Source organism: Pipistrellus kuhlii, unplaced genomic scaffold (assembly GCF_014108245.1).
Source record: "Pipistrellus kuhlii isolate mPipKuh1 unplaced genomic scaffold, mPipKuh1.p scaffold_m20_p_18, whole genome shotgun sequence".
Lineage (NCBI taxonomy): Eukaryota > Metazoa > Chordata > Mammalia > Chiroptera > Vespertilionidae > Pipistrellus > Pipistrellus kuhlii.
Window position 1 is genome coordinate 2,850,000 of NW_023425493.1, and position 23,967 is coordinate 2,873,966.

The window sequence follows — 23,967 nt, forward strand, 5'->3', positions numbered from 1 at the left end:
TGTAAAGGAGTCGGTTGTTGGAAAGATTCTGAGGAAGGAAGAGGAAGCGGATAAGGGAATAGGGGGGCTGACAGGTGCCCTTGGCGCTGAGTTAGGGCGGAGCTCCATGCCGAGTGGATCAGCCTCCACTGTGGAGCCCTGGTCTCTCCCCGAGGTCCAGCCCCAGAAGTCACGCCTCCCAGCATCCCCTGCGGGGCCTCCAGAGCTTGGCTCCATCTTCCTGCCCCGCAGTGACCAACCTTCAGCTGACCTCTTACCTCCACCGCCCAACTGGGGGTGGGGAGTGAACCCAAAACTGAGGCACACATGCTTGATGGAGAATCGAACCCACGACCCCTCAGGTTGCGGGAAACGCTCCAACCACTGAGCAGAACCAGCCACGCAGAGCAGACTCGCGCTCGCTCCCGCCTTTCCCAAACACACCAGATAGGCACTGTGCAGGGCGTTTTATTGTAAAGTCGGCACGTCTGCTTGGGGAAGAGTCACTCTCCCTTTCCGAGTTCCGTCGCCCGGGCTGGAGAGCAGAGCGCGCGGTACTGCTCTGGGCTTAGGGTGTACACGGACAAGGCGTTCAGGAACTGGTCCAGCGGACACAGCGGGTCCGGGCAGCCCCGCGGCACCTGCGCCTGCGGAGAGGGGCGTCAGCGAGGCGCGCCCGGGGTCTGCACGCCGCACAGGGCAGCGGGCGGACACGCCCCCGCCAGCTCCGAGGGACAGCACCGGCCGCTCCTGCAGGCCCGCAGCACCGTGTGCCGGTCCGGCTGGGAGACACGCCAGTCGGCCGGAGCGGGAGGGGCTTGGGTCTGTCCCTGGGCTGCCCCAGCCTCTGCCCCACCGCCACCCGCCGAAGCAGCCGAGGCCTGAGCGCTGACAGCACGACCCTCCAGCCGCCATCACCAGCTTTCACAACAAGCTCCAGGGAGGATTTACACCCCGCGCCCGCTGGAAAAAGGGGTGCCTGGCCCCCGCTCCAGCCGCCCTCTCCAGCAGCGGCTGACGGCCTTCCGGACCTCACGGGCCACTAGGGGCCTGTGGGCCACCGACTGGCCACTGTTGCTCCAGCGGCCATGCCTGGCCATCCGGGCCACAGCCATAGCCACCCGGCAGGACGCAGGAAGCTGCTGTCCCGGGGAGGTCCCCCTGGGCCGAGGAGGGAGCCCCGGTGCTGGAACCAGGTGCCCAGCCACCCCGCCCGCCTCGGGTCTCACCTCCCCGAGGTAATAGAGCTGCACGAACCACTCCCGGGACTGCCGGTGCTGGTACAGCTCCAAGGTCAGGTCAGCAGCGAACGGCGGCCATTTGTGGTCGAAAATCCCCAGGGCCAGCAGCAGGGGCAGGAGGGTCACGTCGTGAGCTGCATACAGGTACAGCTTCCTGCAACGAGGAGACGGTTCGCACGTCTGTCCCGGGACCCGGGGCCGCCTTCCCGGCAGGAGCACTGGCTCCGGGGCAGGGCGTCTGGAGGTCAGGGAGCCGGGCTCAGACCCTGAGGCGGAGATGGGAGGAGCCTGTGCCCTGCTGCCCCCACGAAGCAGGGGCCGCTGGGTGTCCCTCTGGCTTCCTGCTGCCTCGGGCTCCACGCCTGTCCACGGGTCCTCCCGGGGAGTTCAGAGAGGACACTGGGCATGTGCGCCGGGCCTGCCTCTCCTCTCAGAGCCGCCTGCCTACGCCAATGCTCCTCCTCCTCACCGCGGGATGAGTTCAGGAGAGCGAGGCCCCTCCGAGCCACGGAAGCTTGCATTTGAGGGGGATTAAGTTCATTTCAAAGAAATATTAATGCACCTGCGTGGCCCTCCCCACATTCTCCAAATGGCTGATTAGTAATAAAGTTGCGATTTCAAGCCACATCTGTCTGACCCCTAAATCTCTCTCTTGGGAAAGATCATTTATTTGTTGACCCCAAACGAGAGGACCAGGCCTGGGGCCGGCAGGAATCTACAGACGCAAGGCCTGGGCCAGAGCGGCAAAGGCTACAGGAGTGTCTGGCCGCCAGGGGACTGTGATGGGCGGGAGGGGCGGGCCCACAACTTGCTGTTATAAATCTTGGCCCAAGTTCCTGCGGTTCCTGCTGGAACACACTGTCCCTGCCTTCCCTCTGGGGTCCTCTGAGACCCAGATTCGGTTCAGCAGGCAAGGCCGGGCCCAAGAAGCTCACAAGCCCAGTCGATGGCAAAGCCGCCCCCACAGACCACACGTGGCTTGGAAGGCGCACAGGACACTCAGTGTCCACACCGCGGTCCCTCGGGGCGCCCCCTGCACACGCGGTGCTGGAGGTTCCGACGTTTCAAACCGAGTGTGTCACACCCTTCCCTCCTCATGACCGCACTCTAGCTAACCGGTCTATTAACCAGTTATCTTTGCTTTGGGCTATTGCAATATCAAATGGGGGATATCAAAATTAGCTACTCTGTTGGACACATGTTCAATTAGTACAAAAATAGGAAAATTAATTTAGGGTTCTTTAGCTAAAATTAAAATTTCAAAACGTGGCAGGATGGGTGTCGCAGGAAGAAAGGTAAAAGCGTGACCGTTCTTGCCCCTTAGACCCGGTGCCCTCCCTCCAGGCGGAGGCCCGCTGCCCTCAGCGGCAGGCTGAGCTGCTGGGCGTACCTGTGGCTGCCCGGCGGCGTGGCAGGGCCCGCGGCCGTCAGCAGGTTGCGCTCCAGGAGGTGGAGAAACGGTCCGACCGCCATCTGGAGACTCTCCCTGTGGCCAGGAGACAACACGAGGCGCCGCCGTCACCCGGCTCAGGAGCCCGGCCTGTGCTGCCCCGCGGACGGCACAGGCCGAGCCGGACAGAGCGAGACAGGGGAAGTCCAGCACCAGGGACGGCGGCGGCCGGAAGGAGCGCGGCGCTGCCGCCGGGGTGAGGTTCTCTGCGCTCACACGCTCCCAACACCCGAGGCCCAGGACACAGAGCTGGACGCACACCTGGCTGGGAGGCGGAGGGGACAGGGCAGGCCCTCAGGAATGAAGGGCAGAGCTGGCCAGGGCAGGTGGCATGACTGCCAGGCATCCCCGAGGCCCGAGAAAAGCAATCCAGGGAGCCACACCCAGCAGCTCCCTGGTGCCGCCTCCCTCCTCGTTTAGATCTGGGCGAGCAGCTCATGGTCGGGTTCCTGTGCTCGCAGGGCGGTGCGGTCACCCCCAGGCTGGTCACAGAGCAGCAGAACGGGCCGGCGAGCGGCCGAAGGACTTGGCTTTGGTGCCTCTCACGTTTTATCGAAGAGAAAAGGCACCTCCCCCAGAATCCCAGAACCCAATCGCCGGCGAAAGCGGATGGAGCCGCCGTGATTGGCTTAGCCCAATTCTTACTCATGTGACTGGATAAACGGCCACCTTTAAAAGCAAGGAGCGTTAAAGCCATAGATGAGCAGGCAACCAATAGCTATGTAGAACACGCTTCCCAGGAAGTGTGTGGAGGCCAAGCCATGTTGGAAGGTGCTGAGAAGGTGTGGAAACATCTCTCTCATGAGACCAGGACTGACTGGAATAGAAGGAGAGTGACCAGGTCTCACTTAATGTGCTTTACCCAGGAGAAAGCACTGTGTGTGTGTGTGCGTGTGTGTGTGTGCGTGTATTGATGGAGGGAGGGCAGTCTGGTGGGGCACTTCAGGAACAGATTCGGAAGGACAAGTTGGGGGGGGGGGGGGTGATTATAAGCTGCGAGGTGCGGCCAGAGCTTATAACCCGTGTGAGTGAGGAAGGGGACACAGACCAGAGTGGGAAGAAGCGGCAGAGGCTCTCATTCTTATGCCATAGACTGCAAATACTCGAAATGTTGGCTGCTTTCCTCCTCCCATGCCTTCCCAGGGCTGTGCCTCTGCTTCCCATCGCCTCTACCAAGTCACCTGCGCTGCCTGCAAGCTGAGCATGCTCAGCAGCCACAAGAGCAGGTTTTGCCGTCAGGAAGCAGGCCCACAGCCACACGGAGGGAACACGGACTGGGCATCGGGAGGTCTGGGCCAAGGCCTGGCTCTGGCCCTCACTGAGCCCAGTTCCTTCAACTATAAGGCCAGGACGTGGCCATCTCACAGCGAGCACTGGGAGGTTATTTGTGAACCGTGAGGGGATGAGCGAAGTGAGCCATAATTCCCTTCCTTCAGCCCCCGCACCCCACACCTGTGAAACTTTCAGCAAAGGCATGTCAGTGGTTAAGGAAACTCAGCCAAGAGGTGGCTCCCGATTCTGTGACCGTGAACAGAAGCACGAGGTGCCCAGCTCCAGTTCCACCTGGGCCAGTGGTCGGCAAACTCACTAGCCAACAGAGCCAACTGTCAACAGGACATCGATTGACATTTCTTCAGAGGGCCAAATTTTTTAAAACTTAAACTTCTTCTAACGCCACTTCTTCAAAATAGACTCGCCCAGACTGAAAACCAACTTCTGCGCATGGGCCACGGAGTTTCCATCGCACTGTATGTGCGCGCCCGCACGTGGTACTTTGTGGAAGAGCCACACTCAAGGGGCCGAAGAGCCGCGTGTGGCTCGCGAGCTGCGGTTTGCCGACCGCGGGCCTAGGGGAGCCCCGCGGTGAGCCTGCGCAGGGGGCGGCTCCTGCAGGGCCCAGGCCGCCAGCAGGCAGGTGTGAGCTTCCGAGGAGCCCCTCCCCACGCGGGGAGGCGGGCCGAGCGGACTCCGCTGCCTGCCGGGAGGCCTCACCTGTCTCCGCCCTGCATGTACAAGACCGTGTCCACCGCTCTCTGCTCGATGATCCGGGCACTGCTCCTCAGCGCCGGGCAGCTCGCGAGGCCGTGCACCTGGAAGGGCGCGGTTCGGGCTTAGAGGGAAGCGCCACTCACTCCGGAGCCCGGCGGCTGCTCAGCCTCCACGGAGCCCGCAGGGCCCGGGGAGCGCCTTCTTGGAGGGGGGAAGCTTCGCAGCTCAGAGAGCTCTGTGCGCTAGGTCCTGTGGAAGCTATTCCCAGAGCTCTGGAGGCCCAGGAAAAATCCGTTTCCTCCCTTTCTGAGGGCTCCCCTTCTACTCCAAAATGGAAAAGATTTTTTTTTTAACTCTGAAAGAAAAAAAAAATGCTGAATAAAATAGTACAAGGCAAGTAATCCATGGCCTTCGTTTTCCCCAAAACGGAAAGTATGGCATTTAAATACTTCACAAACGCTCGTCTTATGGCCTCACACCCATCTCACACCCGAGCACCAGGTGTATTTCCGGCTCCGGGCTCCTCAGCTTCTCCAGAAAGGAGGACTGGCTGCCCGGCCGGGGGCCTGACGTAGGAATCTAAGACTTGGCGGTGGGCGGCATGAAGTTAATAGAGAAGAAGTCCTATGGCTCAAAAGTCTGGGAAAACAGCCTTAAAGACCAACCAGCTTTCTCACCACAGGCTTCCCAGAGTCTTTAATGTGCTGATGTGCACTCACTCTTCCAAAACAGATACACAAGGACTCCTTCCTTCCCCCACCCGCCCCACCCTGCACATCACAGCGCACTCCCAGCGCGGGTGCTCCGGGCAGCGTGCCTCAGGAGACCGATCTATAATAGTTCCTGAATGAGTCCCTGTGATGGCCCCCCCCCCGCCCTCACAGCCGCCTGCAAACCAGAGCCTCCTCCCACGCCCCTCCCCCCAGTCCCACTCAGGGGCCAGGCCACCGGGTGGCCACGCTGGACTCCCCCACCCGCAGGGCCCACGGACAGGCCCACCTGCTCAGCAGCCACGTTGTCCAGGAGCATGAAGAAGTCCACGCCCTCACTGCTGGCGATGCCCACGCCCTCCTTCACCTTTTCCAAGTCCTCCGAGATCCCCGGCTGCAGAGAGGCAGCCTGCCTCCGGCCTCTGCCCAAACAGGAAAGGTGTTCCCTGACCGTGCACAGCGACTAACAGCTTACAAAGCACGCCTCCTGCATCACTGGGAGCCTCACTGAATCCTCAGCAACTCAGAGGGGCTGGCTGTCATTACCCCCATTTTACAGACGAGCAAGCTGAGGCTCTGTGAGGTCAAAAATGCCTTGTGAATGTTAGAATAAAAGCCTGGATTTTCCAAATCCCACTATAGCCTTTTCTTTTATTAAACCCCAAACGACGCAAGCATAGCCCAGGCCTAACTGGACACAGCATTCTTTTCTCCTGTGGGACACACACTTGATCCTGTTAGCACAGCCCAGAAATCCCCAAACACTGCGCAGTGCCACCAGCCACGCCAGCCCATCCCACCTGGGTTTGCAGGTGGCTGACTGGCCCCATCATCTCGCATTAACCTGTTAGTTTCTTCACCTGCCCCATCGGAGAGCTCCGTTACTGAGAGAATGACGCTATGGAGACAGCGAAGCCACCCGGGGCCGATGGACCATCCCAGGCCCAGCACGTGGCTCCCCCAGGCTGCCTGCCCCTTCACTACCAGTCTGCCTCCGCGAGCGAGAGCACACCTTCACTTCCCAGCAGCATCCCTGTGTGGGAGCCCCTCCTCCACCAGCAGAGCCGGCAGGTGGCCGAGCATGGCTGAAACCAGGAAAGGCTGTGGGGCCGGGTGAGTGGCCCCGTGAGCGGCCCCCAGTGTGAGCGGCCCCCGGGGTGAGCCCCCCCCCCCCACACACACACATGTGCAGGTGCGGTAGCTACCTGGTTATCTCCCGCAGGCTCCAGCAGCTCTGGTAGTTGGGGTACAGGACTTCAGAGCTCGCCTCGTCCGTGTGGATGACGATGGGTCCTGGAGGAAGGGGGGCTCAGGCAGGAAGAGGCTTCAGCTGGCTCCTCCTCCCCTTCTTCTCTCGCCTGCACAGACAGCCGCTCCAGCAGGCAGGCCATCGAGGTCACTCCCGCAGGACAGTGAGCGCCTTCACAGCCCGGCCCGCCCACAGGAGCGCCCTCTGGTCTGACGATGGAGAAGGCAAGTGGTAGCCGTGTGCACACCCACCTTATTGGGCCACCACAGACTGTCCCCTCCCTCCGATGCTCAGAGACCTCACACCTCCGCACGCTCTGCTCCGTCCCAGGCCCGCGGGGCCTGTGGAGCTGCCCGGTCTGCAGAGCTCAAGCCTGACCTCTGACGGTCAGAGCTCCGTCCCCAGCTCTTTGGAATTGGCCGAGGTCAATCGGTGGAGGATTAGGAGAGTCTAGGCCCCAAAGAACTAGTACTCCCAAATTAGTGACCGTCAGAGCCCAGGACTCGACAGGCAGGCTGTGCTAACTAGACCAGAATGTCAATGCAGACACACTTCGTGGGTCACGTGACCCGAGGGCTCTCCAGAGGCACGTGTTTTAGAGGACGAAGGTGCAGGGCGTGGGCTCTGCGACCGGACCCCAGGGTGTGACTCCCGCTCCGCCACCCACCCGCTCTGTGTCCTGGGAAAGTCCCGGCGCCTCTCTGGGCCTCAGTCCTCTCCTCTGTAAAGTGATGACATCGTTGCCTGCCTCAAGGATAATGTTTGGTGAATGCAAGTCCTTTCAATGTTAGAATCATAACTCCTGTAACTTAAACCTTTGATATAACATGATAACTTTTATCTGGTATTGGGGTCTGGAAATTGTATGATAAAGGAGGCACATCTGGGTTGGCACTCAAATATATGTTGACCGAATGACTGACCACATGGACAGACCAGCAACTTCCAGTGTCTCACTCAGCCCGATTCCCTAACCCCATGGTTGCGAGCCACAGGCGGCTCTTTGGCCCTTGAGTGTGGCTCTTCCACAAAATACCACGGCCTGGGTGAGTCTGTTTTGAAGATGTGGCCTTAGAAGAAGTTTAAAAAATGTGGCTCTCCAAAGAAATTTCCATCATTGTGTTGTTGATATTTGGCTCTGTGGACTAGTGAGTTTGCCGACCCCTGCCCTAGCCCAAATACAACCCTCTGGGGTTTCTCTAAGCGTTCACTCCTGAAACAACATCCCAAAGATCACCACTTCCATCCATTGTAACCTTGTGGGGTTCTCTGGTCTATTCAAGCCCCTCGATATGGTCCAGGTATGGCAGGTGTGATGTGGCCGTGACAGAGTCCAGTGGGAGTTCCACAAGAGCTGGTCCCGCGCAGGGAGCTGCTCCCGGCAGCCACACCAGAGGCTGAGGACACATTCCTTCCTGCCTGAGCGCAGGCAGCCTCGTCGGGCCTGTCTGCAGACCAGCCCGCACCAAGGAACAGCTCTCCCCCGGCAGCCGTAGCCGCCTCTGAGAAGAGGATGCTGCCTCCCAAGGCGGAGGAGGGAAGAGCTGTTGGAAGGCCAGCCTCTGTGGGTTGTTCCTAAGCTCAGGGGCTCCTGGAAGTGAGAGGCAGTCCATCCAGTCCGCTGTGTTTCTCAGACATACACAGCAGCCACCCTCAGCAGGAAGCAGCAGCTCCACCAACCGGCTGGGAGCAGGCCAGCCTCCCTGGGTCTGGGGTTTCCATCCTTGTACCTGTACGTTTAACAGCCTGAGGACATGTCACAGCTACTTGAGATGCTGCTAAAGAAGCTGCACAAAACAACCAGAGCCTCTGGCTTACGGCACCACTGTCGTATTTTACTCTCAGTGAGGTCATGCTGAGCTGAAACTCACGCCAGCCACTAAGTGTGCATTTGAATCAGCTGTATGTGAGGAAATGCAGCTTCCTTTGATAGGCAGAGGCCTCAGTGCCGGGCCCCTGAGGGCAATGAGCTGCGGCCCTGGTGGGGAAAGAGCTGGGAACCACTCGCTGCCATCCCTCACGGCTGAGTTTGTCAAAATCTGAACTCCATCAACTTTCTCACTAGGCAAGGCGAGCGAGTGCTGGTGCTACTGCCTGGGTCACGGGCGGCTGGCCACCAAGCCCAGGGCCACGGCACTGGCGTCGGTCCCAGCCAGCCTCCCTCCTCCTCTCAGCAGTGTCTCCCCTGAGCAAAAAGCCCCCCACTGCTCACAGGGCCGCAGGGCTGCCTCCTCAGCTTGTGCAGGTGAGGGGGGGGGGAGGAGGAAGAGAGGGAGGAGGAGGAGAGGAGGAGGAGAAGAGGAGGAGGAGAAGGAGGTGGAGGAGGAGGAGGAGGCAGAGCGCCATCAGAGCAGCTGGCTCACCCTGCAGCCATGGCGATGAGGCGGGCCAGGCAGGAGCCCACTCTAGGAGGGCCACGGGAGCAGGTAGCCACGGAAGCCACGCGTGCAGGAGAGGCCCGGGGAGCAGGCCCCAGGAAGGCCCCAGGAAGGGGGCGGGGCTTTGGGATTAGGAAGAAAACGCTCCCCAGGGGCAGGGGCTGACGTTTAGACTCCAATTCGAACCTTCTTTCTGACACTGGAAAAGCCCAGCCAGCAAGCACCGCGTCGACTCCAGATTCCGATGCATGTTAGTGGAACGGACACTGGAAAAAACAAGAAGGTGGCGGGACTCAAAAGGGAAGACTTCATTACTTACACTAGTAATTCCTCAGAGCTCGGGCGGGGAGCTCTCCTCTCTGGGACGGCTGCCCCAGGCACCGAAAGCCAACGAATGTGACGCCAAGGACCCCGTCCCACAGGATCCGTCTCAGGAGGGCCCCTGCCCCGGCGCCCTCCGGTCAGAGTGGGAATCCGGTTTCCTCCTGCTCCAGACCTTACCCTGGTGCCACCTCCGCTTTTCAAGAACTCACAAGATCTCACGTGGGTTGAAGGTTGGCGAGAGGAAGGGGGTGTCCTCCACGTAGCTCTTCCTCAGCCTCTCTCCCAGGGCGAACATCTGCCGCATGCCCACGCTGGTCAGCTGGCCAGCCAGCACGCCCCCCTGCGGTGGGGAGGCCCGAGGGGAGAATGGAGGCTCCTGTCAGCCGGCGCGGCCCCGGGGAGGCCCAGACCTCTGCAGGGCTTCCCGGCGGAGGGAGCGGCTCACCTTCAGGACGGTCCCTCGGTACTGCGAGTCGAACGGAGAAGGCGGCCTTGGGCCGCCAGCAAGGTCGGTGACGGTGTAATCAAACTGGGTTTGGGGCGGGACTTCCAGGAGCTGGGGATGCCACTCTACCTGTTGTAATCACACACACAGAAACGCACACCGAAAAGCCCCGTTGTTTAGAAGGTTCTGGAAACATCCGGCAGCGCTAGGAACACTCAGCCGGAATCACACCGACACTAGACCTGCGGCTTTCCCGTGGGAGCGGAGGGGGAAACGTTGACTCCAGCTCCAGTTAAAGGGGAGAAGACCGGGTGTCAGGCCAGGTGTCCTTAGTCCAAGCCCTGTCATTGCTTCACCGTGAAGAGGCTGCCCTGGCACTAAGTCCGGACTGAAGTAAAGGGAGAGGGGCCAGAATGCCCGACACACAAACACTGGTGAGTGAATGAATGAATGAATGAATGAGTGAGTGAATATATACCGGTAAGAACTGGTAAGGAATCAACCTTACCAGGTTCTATGGGCCCCCCTTAAGGACTCTACGTAATGTCCCCGTAACCACCACGTTTCCCTTCCTTTCACCCGATTCCTCAAACAAGCCGCTGCCTCTAAGAAACCTCCACTTCCTCACTGTCTGCAACCTGGCTCCGCTCCAACTGTACTGAGATGGTTTTCAAAACATCACACGTGGCCCCCAAGTCAGATCTGACTCTCCATGCTGCCGACCACGAGCTAGAAAAAGTCACTCCAATGTCCTTCGTTCATCGCACCGTTAGAGCACAAGCCTGCCCACCTGAGGCCCAGCCTGACAGATTCCCCCTGCACCCACAGCCCATCCTTACACAAGAAGAAAAGGCTCCCAGGGGTAGGGGCTGAAACCCACCTCTCCCACCAGGAGCTTCCCCTGACGTTTCACAGGAGAAGCGCCTGGCCTTCCAGGACTGCGGCGCCTCGGCCCAGCCCCGCCCCCAGCTGTCCTGCCTCCGCCGCTCTCCTCCCCTCCCAGCCAGACCGCGCAACTGCTCCTCTGCTTCCTCCTCAGCTCGTTCCCTACCTGCTCAGAGGGACTCCGGTCCCCGTGGCCCATCCAACTTCTCTCAAGGTTCAGGGATAACTCAGGTCTTACTAAACATCAGTGACTACTCCAGCTTTCAGTGATGGTCTTACTCGAACTACTACAGCACTTCCAATCAAAAGAGCAATATTTAACTCAATTTCCCACTACTTTGTTTTAAAACTAACATCTGAAAACCTATTACGTCCCGTATGATTGTATTGATCAGGACTCCCTCCCTGAAATACCCCAGGAGAGAGCCACTACGAGTCCCAGGTTCTCTGTACAGGGAGGCTCTCCATTCTTCCAGAAGGAATGGCCTCGCTCCCACCTGCACCGACTCCCAACACCGGAGTCTCTCCTGCTGCTGGTGCTGCAGCAGCTGATATCAGAAGATGGGGTGTTCAGAGCGGAGATCTTCCTACTACCTTTTAATCACTGCTTCTTCTTTCATCGAATCCAAGGTCTGAAGTTATCACTTTCCTGCATAAAACCCGTCAAGGGCTCGCAGGGTGTTACGGCCCCTGCCTCTCTCTTCTCCCTGCCCTACACATGCTTCTCAAGCCACACAACTAGGTCCCTCTGGCACCATTCTCCCCCTGTTGGTCTTGTAGCCTCAGGTTTCTTCTACCTAGAATCTTCTTCTCTCTTTCATCTGGAAAGACTTCCGCTCATCCCGTAAGATAGGTAAACTTTCCCAGAAGCTATGAGCATGGCCCCCAGCTCCTAGGGACCTTGGTGGCTTCTACCCAATTGTATGAGAAGAGCTCCTTGGCCAGGCCATCCTGCTCAGTAGATTTTTTTTACAGCCCCCTAAGGCCAGAGGCTGTGTCATCTACAACCTCTGCATTCTGGATGCCCAACGAAGGACCTGGCACCCAATAGGTACAATTAGTAGCTCCAGCAATCCGCCGGCTCCCGTGGAAGATACCAAGATTGAGATAACTGACCTGCCTTTTGGCATTTTCAGGTTAGCAGAGAGGGCAAGCCATGAATGAAAGTGACAGCGGTACTAAAATAGAAACCACGTGCTACAAGAAACCAAAGGAAGGCCACAGGAGTTCAAAGGCAAGACAGGCCTGCTCTTCTGGGCCGGGGATTCATGGAAAGCATGGCATCTGGAATGAGCAGGATTCATTTGGTATGACCCAGATCATGCAGAGATCGGGATGTGAGATACAAAGTGGGTAAGAGGAGAGAATGGTATTGAGAATTCAAGAATACAAGGTAAGGGGGGAAGCAGGTTTACAGCTGTTCATAGGGAAAATAATACAATGACTAATAAATAATAATACTAGGATAAAATCTGTATTTTGTGTACTCACAACTGTAAACCTACTTTTGCCCCACTCTGAACACAGAAAGCTTGAGCAATGGTGAAGAATGTATATAGGAAAGAAGTAGTTTGATTTGCTTCAACCTGAAAGCAGTTTTTAAACTTCTTAATTAGTAAATGCCAAATAGAGTTTAACTTTAGGTTGTATAGGTAAAGGCAAGACCTGGAATTTCCCTAGTTGAAGCAGGCGTGAGCCCCAGCCACTCAGCACCCCCCTCACCCACGGGCTCCCTAAAACAGTTTGGCAGCCGGAGGTCCAAATCCCATTGAAACGGAAAGACTGGATGCGGAAAAGCCAATTTCAAGATGTCTGCAACGCAGGAGAGAGAGCTGAAGGCCACATCCGCGGCAGCAGGAATAGGAGGAGTTGGTGCAAGACATGTGAGTCAAACTTGGCAAGTGAGCAGTTGAAAGATTCATTTGGGGGTTATGTTGGTGGGTAAACAAGGAAGAATAAACAAACATTACTTTGATTTTGAGCCTGGGTGTCTAAGGTGACAAGGGTAATGAGGTACTTCTTGACTAAAACCAAGACCCAGACAGAAGAAGAGCGGACGAGCTGAGTTCAGTCTGGGACATTTTAAGACTGAGATACCGCTGGTGTGTTCCAGTGCTCCCTGCATGGTCCCGTGACTGGAATCTGTGTGTCTCCTTCGCCACATTGTAATTTTTACAGCCCACACTGAATTGTCCACCCTTGTAAGCCCAGTGTCCAGCGCAGGTCCTGACACCAAGCCCTCAGGGCCGGGTAAGCCTCAGAAATCTCCCGTTAGGCAGAGTCTCCGAAAGAGGATCCTTGGTGTTTCCCGGGAATGGATCCTGAAAATCTAGGTCATGCCAAGTCTAGAGCACACGTGTTCAGATTTTCAAGAATTAACAGCACATCACGTCCACCCCACAGATACACTCTCATTCTCGTTCCTGTGTTAGTGGCAAAGACTAACTTTGTAATTTTACTTATTTATACCCTATTTTCAAGAAATAACGTAAAGCAGACGAGAGCAAAACCTCAGACAACCAATTCAAAGTAAGCAAGAAAGACAAAAGCTTACAGCATAGGAACAAAAAGAAGTGGATGCAGTGATAAAGTTACTCAAAACTGCACACCATGAAGATCCACATGTATGCTGTAGGTGGGCCACGATTCAACACTGAGCTTTCTGACTTTTTGGTAAAAGGAGAAACCTGATCAGCTAGATAAGCTTAAAGATAAAAACAAGCCAACACCATTTCCAATGCTAACACACATTCCTCCCAAGGGCCCCCAGAAAGAGGACAGAGGAATACACTGAGTGGCCAGATGATTATGATCTCTGAATGCATAATAATCTGGCCATTCTGTCACACACACACACACACACACACACACACACACATTAGAGGCCCAGTGCATGAATTTGTGCATGGATAGGGTCTGGTCGAGGGGACAATTTGCATATTAGCCTTTTATTATATAGGATATACACTGTGTGGCCAGATTATTATACATTCAGAGATCATAATCATCTGGCCACTCAGTGTATAATGGACATCTTTTCAGTAGTCACAGCAGAGAGTTCCGTGGGACAGTTTCTCATGGTTTCCTCAACACAGAAAGAGAGCATCTCACCAAGGCATAGTCCTGTGAAGACAGTACTATTCTGGCATCAATATGCCACGTTCCGAGTAAAAGAAAAACTACATAAAACGAAACACAAACCTTCCAGGTGTAGACTTTTAGAATAAAGCAATGGTCTTAAGGCTTGACCACATACTGGCATCCCTGGGAAATTTTTCATAAGTTACCAATGTCTGAACCCCCACCTGAGTTAATCACATCCATTTCCCCTAGGGGTGGGGCCTCAACTTTTTTTTTTTTTAAATATATTTTATTGAGTTTTTACAGAGAGGAAGAGAGAGGGGGATAGAGAGTTAGAAATATCGATGAGAGAGAATCATCGATCAGCTGCCTTTTGCACACCCCCTACTGGGGATGTGCCCGCAACCAAGGTACATGCCCTTGATCGGAATCGAACCCGGGACCACTCAGTCCGCAAGCTGACACTCTATCCACTGAGCCAAACCGGTTTCGGCGGCCTCAACTTTTTTAATGCTGCCCAGTCCAGACCCTTCTAAAAGCTTCACCAGAGAAGCCTGTTCCATGTCTGGATGCTCTAGGCCAGTGGTCGCCAACCTTTCGGATCTCACGGACCATCCATCAGTGGTACAGGGACCACCGGTTAGCCAGCGACCGCAGCTCTAGGCCAATTAAATCAGAATCTTTGGGAGAGAACCCAGGCATCAGGTTTTTTTAAGCTCCCCATTGAGTCCGATGTCCCCCCAGGCTAAGAACCACTGTTCCAAAGGAATGAATAAACCGACCAGCACTTCCTCCAGGCAGCGCTTCCTGAACACCCTTCGCTTAGCTTAGCTGCGCTGTGGCCAAGTATGAAGCAACAATAAGACTACATTATGCTTTCCAGCTCATTTACATTACCAAGTAAATACAGAACCAAATGCCTCCATCGACAGTGGAGCTGAGATAGGCTGCATTTTACAATATTTTACAAAACCCCAGGAACTTGCCTGAATTGAAGGCCACTTTGCCACTGTCTAGAGGGGAGCTGAGGGAAACATGGAAGGAGGGACAACTTTATCTTTTGAATATGCACTTGGATCCAATCTAATCATGGGGGGCGGAGGGGGGGGGGGGCGGGCAATCGAGTTCCAGAGTTTTATTTCCAGAGCAGAGCTAAAGGAAGGCCAGTTAAGTCACAGCCATTCAAGCCATCAGAAAGCAACTCAATAAAACACCTGGTTTTACACAAAGCTACTTCCTGGGGATTTCTGAGATAACGGAATGAAGTGACTTGTCACAAACCAGTCAGAGGTCTGGAAGCAACGGCCAAAGACTATTTTAGTTTTAGATCTGTGGCCAGGTAGTCCCTTTGTCTATACTTAATAGCAGAACCAGGAAGATTAGAAAATCCCAGTAACAACTTCTAATAAACTGGATCTTGAAAAGAAAGCCTGAGAGAAGAGCTCCAAAAACAAGTGACAGGAGGCCGACGGCACCAGCTCACAGCTCAAACAGAGGGCTGGTTCCACCCCCCAGTTGTGTGCATAAGACTTCATTCAAGATAGCAAAGATCATCAGTGCATCTGCCTAAAGTCTGGAGAATGTGTGCGGGCAGGAGAGGTCCCTGCCTTTCCTTACTGAAGAGTGAGGCCAGGGACTCGGGTGTTCCATTTTCCCGTGGCAGTACAGACAGAAGGTGGATGGAGTGGGCATTCTTCCTGAACTACAACCGCAGCATACAGGCAAAGGATACCGTCACACACACCCGGCTCAGGAGAAACCCTTAAAAAAAAAATTTAGGTTCATGACTGTACACTAAGTCCAGGACTAGACATTCAGACTTTAGTTCTCATAATTTTGTCTTTTATATGAGTCCTCTATTCCTGTATGTTATTTTCCAGTTTTCCTGTACCAAGAATAAATGAATGAGGGAGAGTGCAAAGAGATGGGCTATGTGCAAAATCGTGAGGAAAATGTGGCGACCCAATATACAGAGGCAAAGTGAGGGATTGCCAAAGAAAGAAAAAGGGAGAGAGGACGGAGGGGAGGAAGGAATGGCAGGGGGAAGAAAAGAAATTCCAGCACCAGAAAGTGGGACAGCCATACGGAAAGGCTAGCTATTGTAGAAATCCGGTAGAAGAATTAAGTGCCAACCAAGACTGACTCGTGTGGGAAGAGCTTGAAAAGTTGGAATATTCTGTGGCCAGCTTTAAAACTGGGGCTTCAGTGCACAATGTGAGCACACAGCCCCAAGGGTTTCTGGACAGCGACTCTGAAGGGCATGCCTCCAAGTTGGACATCCGACAGGAGGGCTGACAATGCCCAAGCCTCACAGGTGAGAGGGAGGCTGGGCCTGAGGCTTCAGGCTGCACAGTCATTTGCACTGAAAGCCAGTCCGTCAGTCCCAGGCCCTCCTGCCATGGGAGGCCAGAAACCTTCACTCCAGAAAAGGTATTTAAAAAGCTAATAATGCGTGCTTTAATCATAATTTTCCTGACCATAATTTTAAGACCTTAGAATCACAAGAGTCGCTACTTTTTAAACTTTTTTTCCTGCCTCAAATCCCTTCCCCAACAGGTTTAGAAACCCCAACTAGAAAAGAACCCCAAGATCCTGCACTTGTTACCAAAAAGCCTTCAGGGAAATCCCACACGGTCTCCTGCGAACCCTGAGCAAGCTGCTCCCAAATCTGTTACCCACTCTGATCGCGGTGAGGGTGGTTCCTGTCACAAAGGTCTCTGCAACTCTGACAGCTTTCAAACGCCCTCACACGGAAATAGACTTCAACCCTTGTACTTGAGGTCACACAACTATTTGTTAGAAACGCAGAATCTCAGGCCCTAGCCACCGGGCTGGATCAGAATCTTAAGGGGCGCCCGGGGAAGTTGCACAGCCGCAGCCCAGGGAGCCCCAGGGGGGTGAGGCGAGGGCGGTCTCCAGACCAGCACCTTTCTCTGCTCAAGAGCCAGGGGGTGAACTGGAGACGGCTCTTTTCACTCCGTCTGGACAGAGCCCGAGCCGGCTCCGAGAGGATGAAATTCCACAGGGGTGTCCCCGGGAGGCCCCCGGTCCCCGCCCCCGCTCACCTGCTCCTCCAGCGGCAGCGGCTTGAGCGGGCTCCGCGCCCCGTGCCGGAACACCACCTGCACCATCTTCAGCTCCAGCCGGCTCCGGTCCGCGGGGAGCCCGCCGGCCGCCCCCCGCGGCTCGGCCCGGGCCCCGCGCCGCTGCTGGGCCCAGTACGCCAGCGAGGCCAGCGCGCCCGCGGGCGCCCACCTGCGCACCCCGAAGGCCCGGCTGGCCATGGCGAGGCCCCCCTGCCCCCGGAGAGGAGGCGCCGGGGCGCACACCCCTCGCCGGCTTCGGGGCTCAGCAGCCGCCCCCTATTCCCGGGAAGCAGCTGGCGCGCACATCCGGCCCCCCAATGTGGGACCGCTGCGACCCCGAGCCCTGGGCCCCCGGGTGGGAAGGGTGAGGACCAAGTGGGAGCCGGAGGGCTCCCTGGGGGTTTTAACCCGCGGGGGGCCGGCCGCTCCAGCTGCAGCCTGGGGCGGGGGTCAGTTCCCAATCTTTCGCCTCGCGGAACCTTAAACTTCTATCCCAACTCGGGCCTCCCGCACTCTGGAAGGGACAGGAACCAGCCTGAGTTCCTCGGCGACAGCGACACCCCCAACAGACTGCTGGGTCCCACTTTCCTGCAAGCACCCTGCACCCACCGCCACCCGCAGCCAGGACCGGCTCCCCGGCCCGCACCCCGCGACGCCGCGCGGAGGAGCACGGGAGAACCAGTCCCGCGGCGACGCCCGTCCCGCAGTGGAGACGCGAGAACTACAAGTCCCACAAGGCTGCGCGCGGAGAGGCCGCGCCCCGCGCCCCGCCCCCTCCAGGTTGGTACTTGTCTTCTCCAGGACTGGTGGCCTGCAGTTTGCCAGGCGGGTAGAGTAGGAATTGAGGACAGTGACAGACTTGGGTATGGAGGGCAGGGTTTTAGGTCCAGTATGTGTAGTCGATTTCATCGAAGTCCTGGAAGGAGGGGTTGCTGAAGCTAAGAGCGGAGCACTGGGCGCTAATCTTCATGAGCTGTCCCCTCTCGCCCCGTCTTGAAAGAGACTTAAATCATCGCAAAACACGCAGATGTTTGAACCCACGGATGTGTGTACTTACATCCAGACTGTTTTCTCGTGGAAAACTCCAGGCCTTGTCTGCAGGTGTCACAGGGACTAAGCACCTTAAGTTACAAAGAAGAAAGCCAGCCTTACCCACCCGTTGGTCTGGTTCTCTTGACTAGACAACTACCCCAGGCCTGTGTTCCGGATCCTGGCAACAGGGCACCATGTGACCATCAGCGTCTATCTGAAGGTGAAGGTCACATTGAGAGGAGAAGCATTTGTGAGAGAGTCTGACATCTAACCAGTTCTTTCTTCATTCCCAAGTCTATCCTTGAATCCAACTGGACCACATATGAAGGGAATATATGTAGGGAGTATGGCTCCTGAGAGTTCAACGGGGTTCACCAAGCCAGAGGTTTCTGAATGTCCTCCTTGGGGGAAGGGCCACTTGGGAACACTACACCTTGTCACTCTTTCTCCTGGCCTATCCTGAGGACGCACGGTTCAGAGTGAATTGTCCTGATGTGATTAGAAGCCGAAAGCTGGTTTTCCAGAGTCCACCTCCTAAGACCTCAGGAGCACCAGGCCACACAGCCTTGGAACCTGTGGAATGAAGGGCGGCCCAGTTTGTTACATATGGGTTGGAGAGAGCTGTTAACACCTCCATGAAAACGTGGCGCAGCTTTATAGAGCAGTAAGGCCTGATATAGGAGCAGCATTAGCATCTCTGAGAATTCTAGCACATCAGACCGCTTCCAGACCATGGGATATTGGTACCTGGGCATCCATGCCTCCTGCATAACGGGCAGCCGCCCTCCTCCACACCCTGCATTCTGGCAGCTTGGGCCAGACCTCTCAGCCGTCAGGAGCAGCACCTTTGACCTGCATGAGCAATAGCAGCGGTTCATCCTGCAGGTGGTTGGGGGGTGGGGGCGGAGGAACGTCCTAGGGAGTGTTCGGTGCTGGGGATGTCTCAGCAGATCTGCAGGAAGCCAGAGCCGGTTAGGTGGGAAAACACAGGCTCCATGTGGTAGTTGAAAGCACTGAATGTTGTCAGCACAGGTGAGACCAGCCTTGGGGAGTCCTACAGATACTTGATGTGTGATGTGTGCAGTGCGAGTAGTGGTAGTAAGCTGCAATTTAAACGGAGAAGAGAGAGATCTTGAAATCATGCTCTGGGGATGGGATGGCTCCAGAGTTGGGGGATGGGGAGAACTTGACACTGTGACCCTGGTTTTACCACCAGGCAGGGCTGGCTTGGGAAGTAAGCCCTCCTTCCACCAAATTGTCTTTTTTTTTTTTTTTTTCCCCTTGGTTGATTTGAGCAGATTTTAATAAAATCTAAAGTTTTTTGAGAGTCAATTTTTTTTTATTATGTCCAAATTGTCTTTTAATACAATGCCCAAAACTCAATGTTAACCATGAGATTAGGTAAGAAGCAATCATGATATTCACTGTTTTATCTCCAGTCGTGAGCACAGTGCCAAGCTCATGGTAAGTACTTGCTGACCATAAATACTTGCTGAATGAATTCATAGGATATACCAGTGCATGAATTCGTGCACCTTGAAAGGAACTGTGGACCCTGAGGCTGCAGTAGGCACAGGAGTGGGTCTCAGCCCATCCTCCATGCCCCTGTCCGGCCCTTCCCCGTGACCCCCCCTCCACTGCTGTCTGCCAGCAGGCAGCTCTGCTCCTACTACCTCTACTCCCAGGTGCTGATGGCACCGGCCACTCACACCCTCTGATGGCACCCTCAGGAATGGGAATGAGGGGGAAATGGGAGCAAGGATGGAGATGCCCTCAGGGGCGATTAGGGCCAGCAGCTGCCACTCGCACCCACTGATCGGGACTGCAGCCAGGCTCTGGCAATGTGTGTGAGTAGCGGCTCTGGCACTGGCTGCAGGTGCCAGCAGGACAGCATCAGCAGTGGGTGTAAGCAACAGCTGCTGGCCCCAGTCACCCCTCAGGAGCAGGGGGAGGGTGAAGAAGCCCTGAGGGGCGATTGGGGTGGGCAGCCACTGCTCACACCTGCTGACAGCACCGGCACCGACCAATCAGAGCCGCCGCTTGCGCCCTGATGCTGGCAGCAGGTGCAAGCACTGGACAGAACCACAATGTGTGGGAACAAAGAATTTTTAGTAACCACCAGAGGATCATCCAGATGACAGCGACCAGCACTCTGCCTTGGTCTGGCGCTCCCCCCTTGCTCACCTGCTCCATCATCCTGCCACCACCAATGCTTGCCATGTTCTGTGCTCTGCCACCTACTGCCGATGCCCCCAATGTTCCTCACATGCTCCCTGGTGGTCAGTGCACATCATAGCGACTGGTTGTTTGATTGTTCTGCTCACTGTTCAGTCTATCTCCATATTATATATATATTATTGAAATGTTGTTATAAAGACTTTCAAACCAATGGAAACTATTTGTATTATTAATAGAACGCTATTGGTATTAATATGGAGTCTGCATTAGACTCTCCACTTATATGAGTCAAGATAGGAAGATGAAGACAAATGAGAAATACTTTCTTTGAAGCAAAAACCAATCTAGCTTGTTATAGATGGGGGAAAAATAGTTTCTGCAAGGAAACAAAGCATTGTCCACTCCCCCCCCAAAAAATCTCCTCAGAGTTCTCAACCAAGAGATAGGATTCACGCCGAAAATGGTTTGGCTCAGTGGATAGAGCATCGGTCTGCGGACTGAAGGGTCCCAGGTTCGATTCTGGTCAAGGGCATGTGCATTGGTTGCGGGCACATCTCCGGTGGAGGGTGTGCAGGAGGCAGCTGGTCGATGTTTCTCTCTCATCGACGTTTCTGGCTCTCTGTCCCTCTCTCCTCCTCTCTGTGGAAAATCAATAAAATATATTTAAAAAGAGAGAAAGAGACAGAGAGAGAGAGAGAGGGCGGATTCTTTGAAAATAATTGGCTAGAGAAAAATATTTAAGCACAGCTTAAAACTATCTCTTCTATTGTTTTATCATTCCCTTAACTAGTATAAATTCTGAAAGGAGTTTTCAGCAACTGGCAAGTTTTTCACAGATCAATGATGAGCACTATCACTTTAAAAAGATCATGATATTACTTCATTTTTAACTCCAATTAAATTTTATTTTATTTAGTGCTTACTTTAAGCAGTATTTTATTTTAATATTAGAATGTTTATTTTATTATTTCAGTATATTTACATTTTGCTTATGCTTATGAATGTTTTATTTGAAATGTATTAAATGCTTTATTTTACTGATCTCAAATACTTAAAATATATTATCTATACTAATAAAAGCCTAAGTGAGCACCTTACTGGCCTATTGGCCAGTAGCTATGATGCCCACTTACCACCAGGGGGCAGACGCTCAACACAAGAGCTGCTGAGCTGTGGTGACTTGGCAGCTGTGGTTCTCAGGCAATGTGCCCAAAACCAGAGAGGAGGGAGCCCAATTCCAGGTGCGTTACCTGAGAACTGCCCTCTTGCAATCCGGGACCTCTTGGGAGATGTCAGAGAGCCAGTTTCGGCCCAATCCCATAGGCTAGGCTGAGGAATCTCACCAGTGCACAGAATCCATGCACCAGGCCTCTAGTGTAAAAATAAACACCAAAATATACTGAAATTTCACTCCAGGACTTAAGAGAGCCTTTACTTTGGCACTGAAGGCCCTTGTAATCAGTCTCCCAGCTGCCTGTCTAGAGAACCCTTAAAAATCAGAGGAAGCTAGCCCTAACTGGTTTGGCTCAGTGGATAGAGCATCAGCCTGTGAACTCAAGGATCCCAGGTTTGATTCTGGTCAAGGCACATACCCAGTAGGGGGTGTGCAGAAGGCAGCTGATTGGTGTTTCTCTCTCATTGATGTTTCTAACTCTCTATCCCTCTCCCTTTCTTTCTGTGAAAAAAAATCAATAAAAGATATATATATATATATATATATATATATATATATATATATATATATTTTTTTTTTTTTTTAAATCAAAGGAGGCTGGAATATTGCCCCCAAATCACACCAGCTCACAATAAAGGTGTGCTCAAGAGGGAGTAGTGAACTCTAACCAGCGGCCCCAGAGAAGTCTTAATAAACTTGGAACTACCTGAATTAAAAGGAAATTTATGACTTACATAAAATAAAATTCACTCTCTTAAAGTGTACAATTAGTCATTTTTAGCATATTCACAAAGATGTGCTGCCACCGCTATTATGTAATCCCAGAACATATTCATTATCCCAAACACAACCTCATACCCATTAGCAGTCATTCTCCATTGCTCCCCCTCCTTCCCCCCCTCCCCCCACCAGCCCCTGGCGACCAGGACCTCACACCCCACCCAGAGGTCACTCCTGGCCTCCCTGTGGGAGAAATGAGGCTTAATGAGAGCGGCACACATGTGCTTGCACATTGGACTCCTCTTGATACCAAAGGAAGCCTTTCTTTAAAAAAAAAACCCCATATATATATATATATATATATATATATATATATAATTGATTTTTTACAGAGAGGAAGAGAGAGGGATAAAGAGTTAGAAACATCGATGAGAGAGAATCATCGACCAACTGCCTCTTGTACATCCCCTACTAAGGATGTGCCCACAACCAAGGTACATGTCCTTGACCTGAATCGAACCTGGGACCTTTCAGTCCGCAGGCCGACGCTCTATCCACTGAGCCAAACCGGTTTTGGCTCTCTCTGGTTTTTTTGTTTTGTTTTGTTTTGTTTTGTTTTTTGTGTGTCTTTTTTTAATGATGAAAATACCAATGCATTTTTCCCCCCATTATAAGTACCCAATTCGGTTAGGATGTGAGAATTTGCCTCTCAGAGAGGGTACCTCTCATTGCCACCAGGGGGCACTTAACTGTCGATTCTGGGTGAAGTGCCATTCCTAGGAGAATTGTGAGTCTTGTTTCTGCGATCAGCCAGCTGTCAGAGTCACAAAAAGCTCCTGTTGCTCGGTTTGTTTGTTCTAATAGCTGACGAGTGTTTCCGTGGCCAGATGGGAGAGGAGGAGGGAGCAGAGGGTGGTGTTCCGGCCCACCCCCTCTCCTCAGCACCTCTCTCTTCCCCTCCCAACAGGGCCCATCCTTCAGGAGGAAGGAAAAGGGTGGTATCTGCCTTCAAAGGTAATACCTGGGCACAGCACAGCTTCGAACCGCCATGTCTCGGGGAGCAGATTGGCCATGGAGGGGCTGTGAGAACCCCCCACTCAGAACACTGAGGAAGAAGAACATTGAGATGCAAAGATTTCTGAGGGAGAAAGACTCACATATGAAAAGGAAATTAGAAACCAAGCAAGCAGAATATTCCAAGACAGCCACACACCACACATACTAATGACATTTCTGTGCCTCCCTTTGGCTCAGGTCTCTTTCCTTAATAATTTACATTGCAACTCTCCTTCCCCCTGCACGGGTGGGGGGAGGAGGGGAGGGGAGGTAAGGCTCACAGGGGGAGAGGGAGCTGCACGTTTCCTCATGGCTCCTTCCCCGTCTCTGCGAGGTCAGACTGTCCAGAAGGCTTCCCTTTGGGGCTCCAGATGGAGAAACAGGCCCCAGTGCCTGCCATTTGCATGAGGTAACTGCAGTGGCAGTTCTGGGGCTCATGGGCAGTGCCATATGGTGGTGCCAAGGTCCCTCAGACATCTCAAGACGATGGGATGGGGCCGAGGCATGTAGGCAAGTGTCTGTGGATGAAAGGACTTTGAAGTGAAGACAAGGAACCATGCTGGTTCCTTGGGAAAAGGATGCCATGAAGACCTCATCTCTGGTTTGGTCTTGTTCAGTTGAGTTAGGACAATAGTTAGCAAACTCATTAGTCAACGGAGCCAAATATCAACAGTACAACAATTGAGATTTCTTTTGAGAGCCAAATTTTTAAAACTTAAACTTCTTCTAATGCCACTTCTTCAAAATAGATTCTCCCAGGCCGTGGTATTTTGTGGAAGAGCCAACTCAAGGGGCCAAAGAGCTGCATTTGGCTCTTGAGCCACAGTTTGCAGACCACAGGGCTAGGGCATGGGGCGGGGGCATATCCATGGTGTTCTCTCTGCTTCCATCCCCCTAGCCCAGGTCCACACACCTCCCCCCAATATCTAGGCTTGCGGCTGGTTCTCTCTGCCTACACCCTCTCCCTCCAGCTGGGACTGTGCACATGGC

General features: G+C 54.2%; 1 protein-coding gene across 1 annotated transcript; it reads right to left on the minus strand.

The window, feature by feature from the left end:
• Positions 1 to 435: 435 nt before the first annotated feature.
• Positions 436 to 17,513, minus strand: ACP6 (acid phosphatase 6, lysophosphatidic). The gene is made up of 10 exons (XM_036443048.2): positions 16,797 to 17,513; positions 9,766 to 9,894; positions 9,530 to 9,660; positions 9,183 to 9,262; positions 6,575 to 6,662; positions 5,659 to 5,791; positions 4,663 to 4,760; positions 2,611 to 2,706; positions 1,209 to 1,374; positions 436 to 626 (listed from the first exon to the last, which is right to left on the minus strand). The coding sequence occupies exons 1-10, from the start codon at positions 17,013 to 17,015 to the stop codon at positions 483 to 485; spliced, it is 1,284 nt and encodes a 427-aa protein (XP_036298941.1). The 5' UTR covers positions 17,016 to 17,513; the 3' UTR covers positions 436 to 482.
• Positions 17,514 to 23,967: the final 6,454 nt, after the last annotated feature.

Excerpts from the sequence above, each read along its gene's own strand:
- ACP6 (XM_036443048.2), bottom strand. The coding sequence starts at position 17,015 with ATGGCCAGCCGGGCCTTCGGGGTGCGCAGGTGGGCGCCCGCGGGCGCG. Across the intron at positions 9,661-9,765 it reads ACCGAGGGACCGTCCTGAAG|GGGGGCGTGCTGGCTGGCCA; the intron begins GTGAGCCGCTCC and ends TCCCCACCGCAG. Across the intron at positions 9,263-9,529 it reads TTCAACCCACGTGAGATCTT|TGTCCGTTCCACTAACATGC; the intron begins GTGAGTTCTTGA and ends TGTTTTTTCCAG.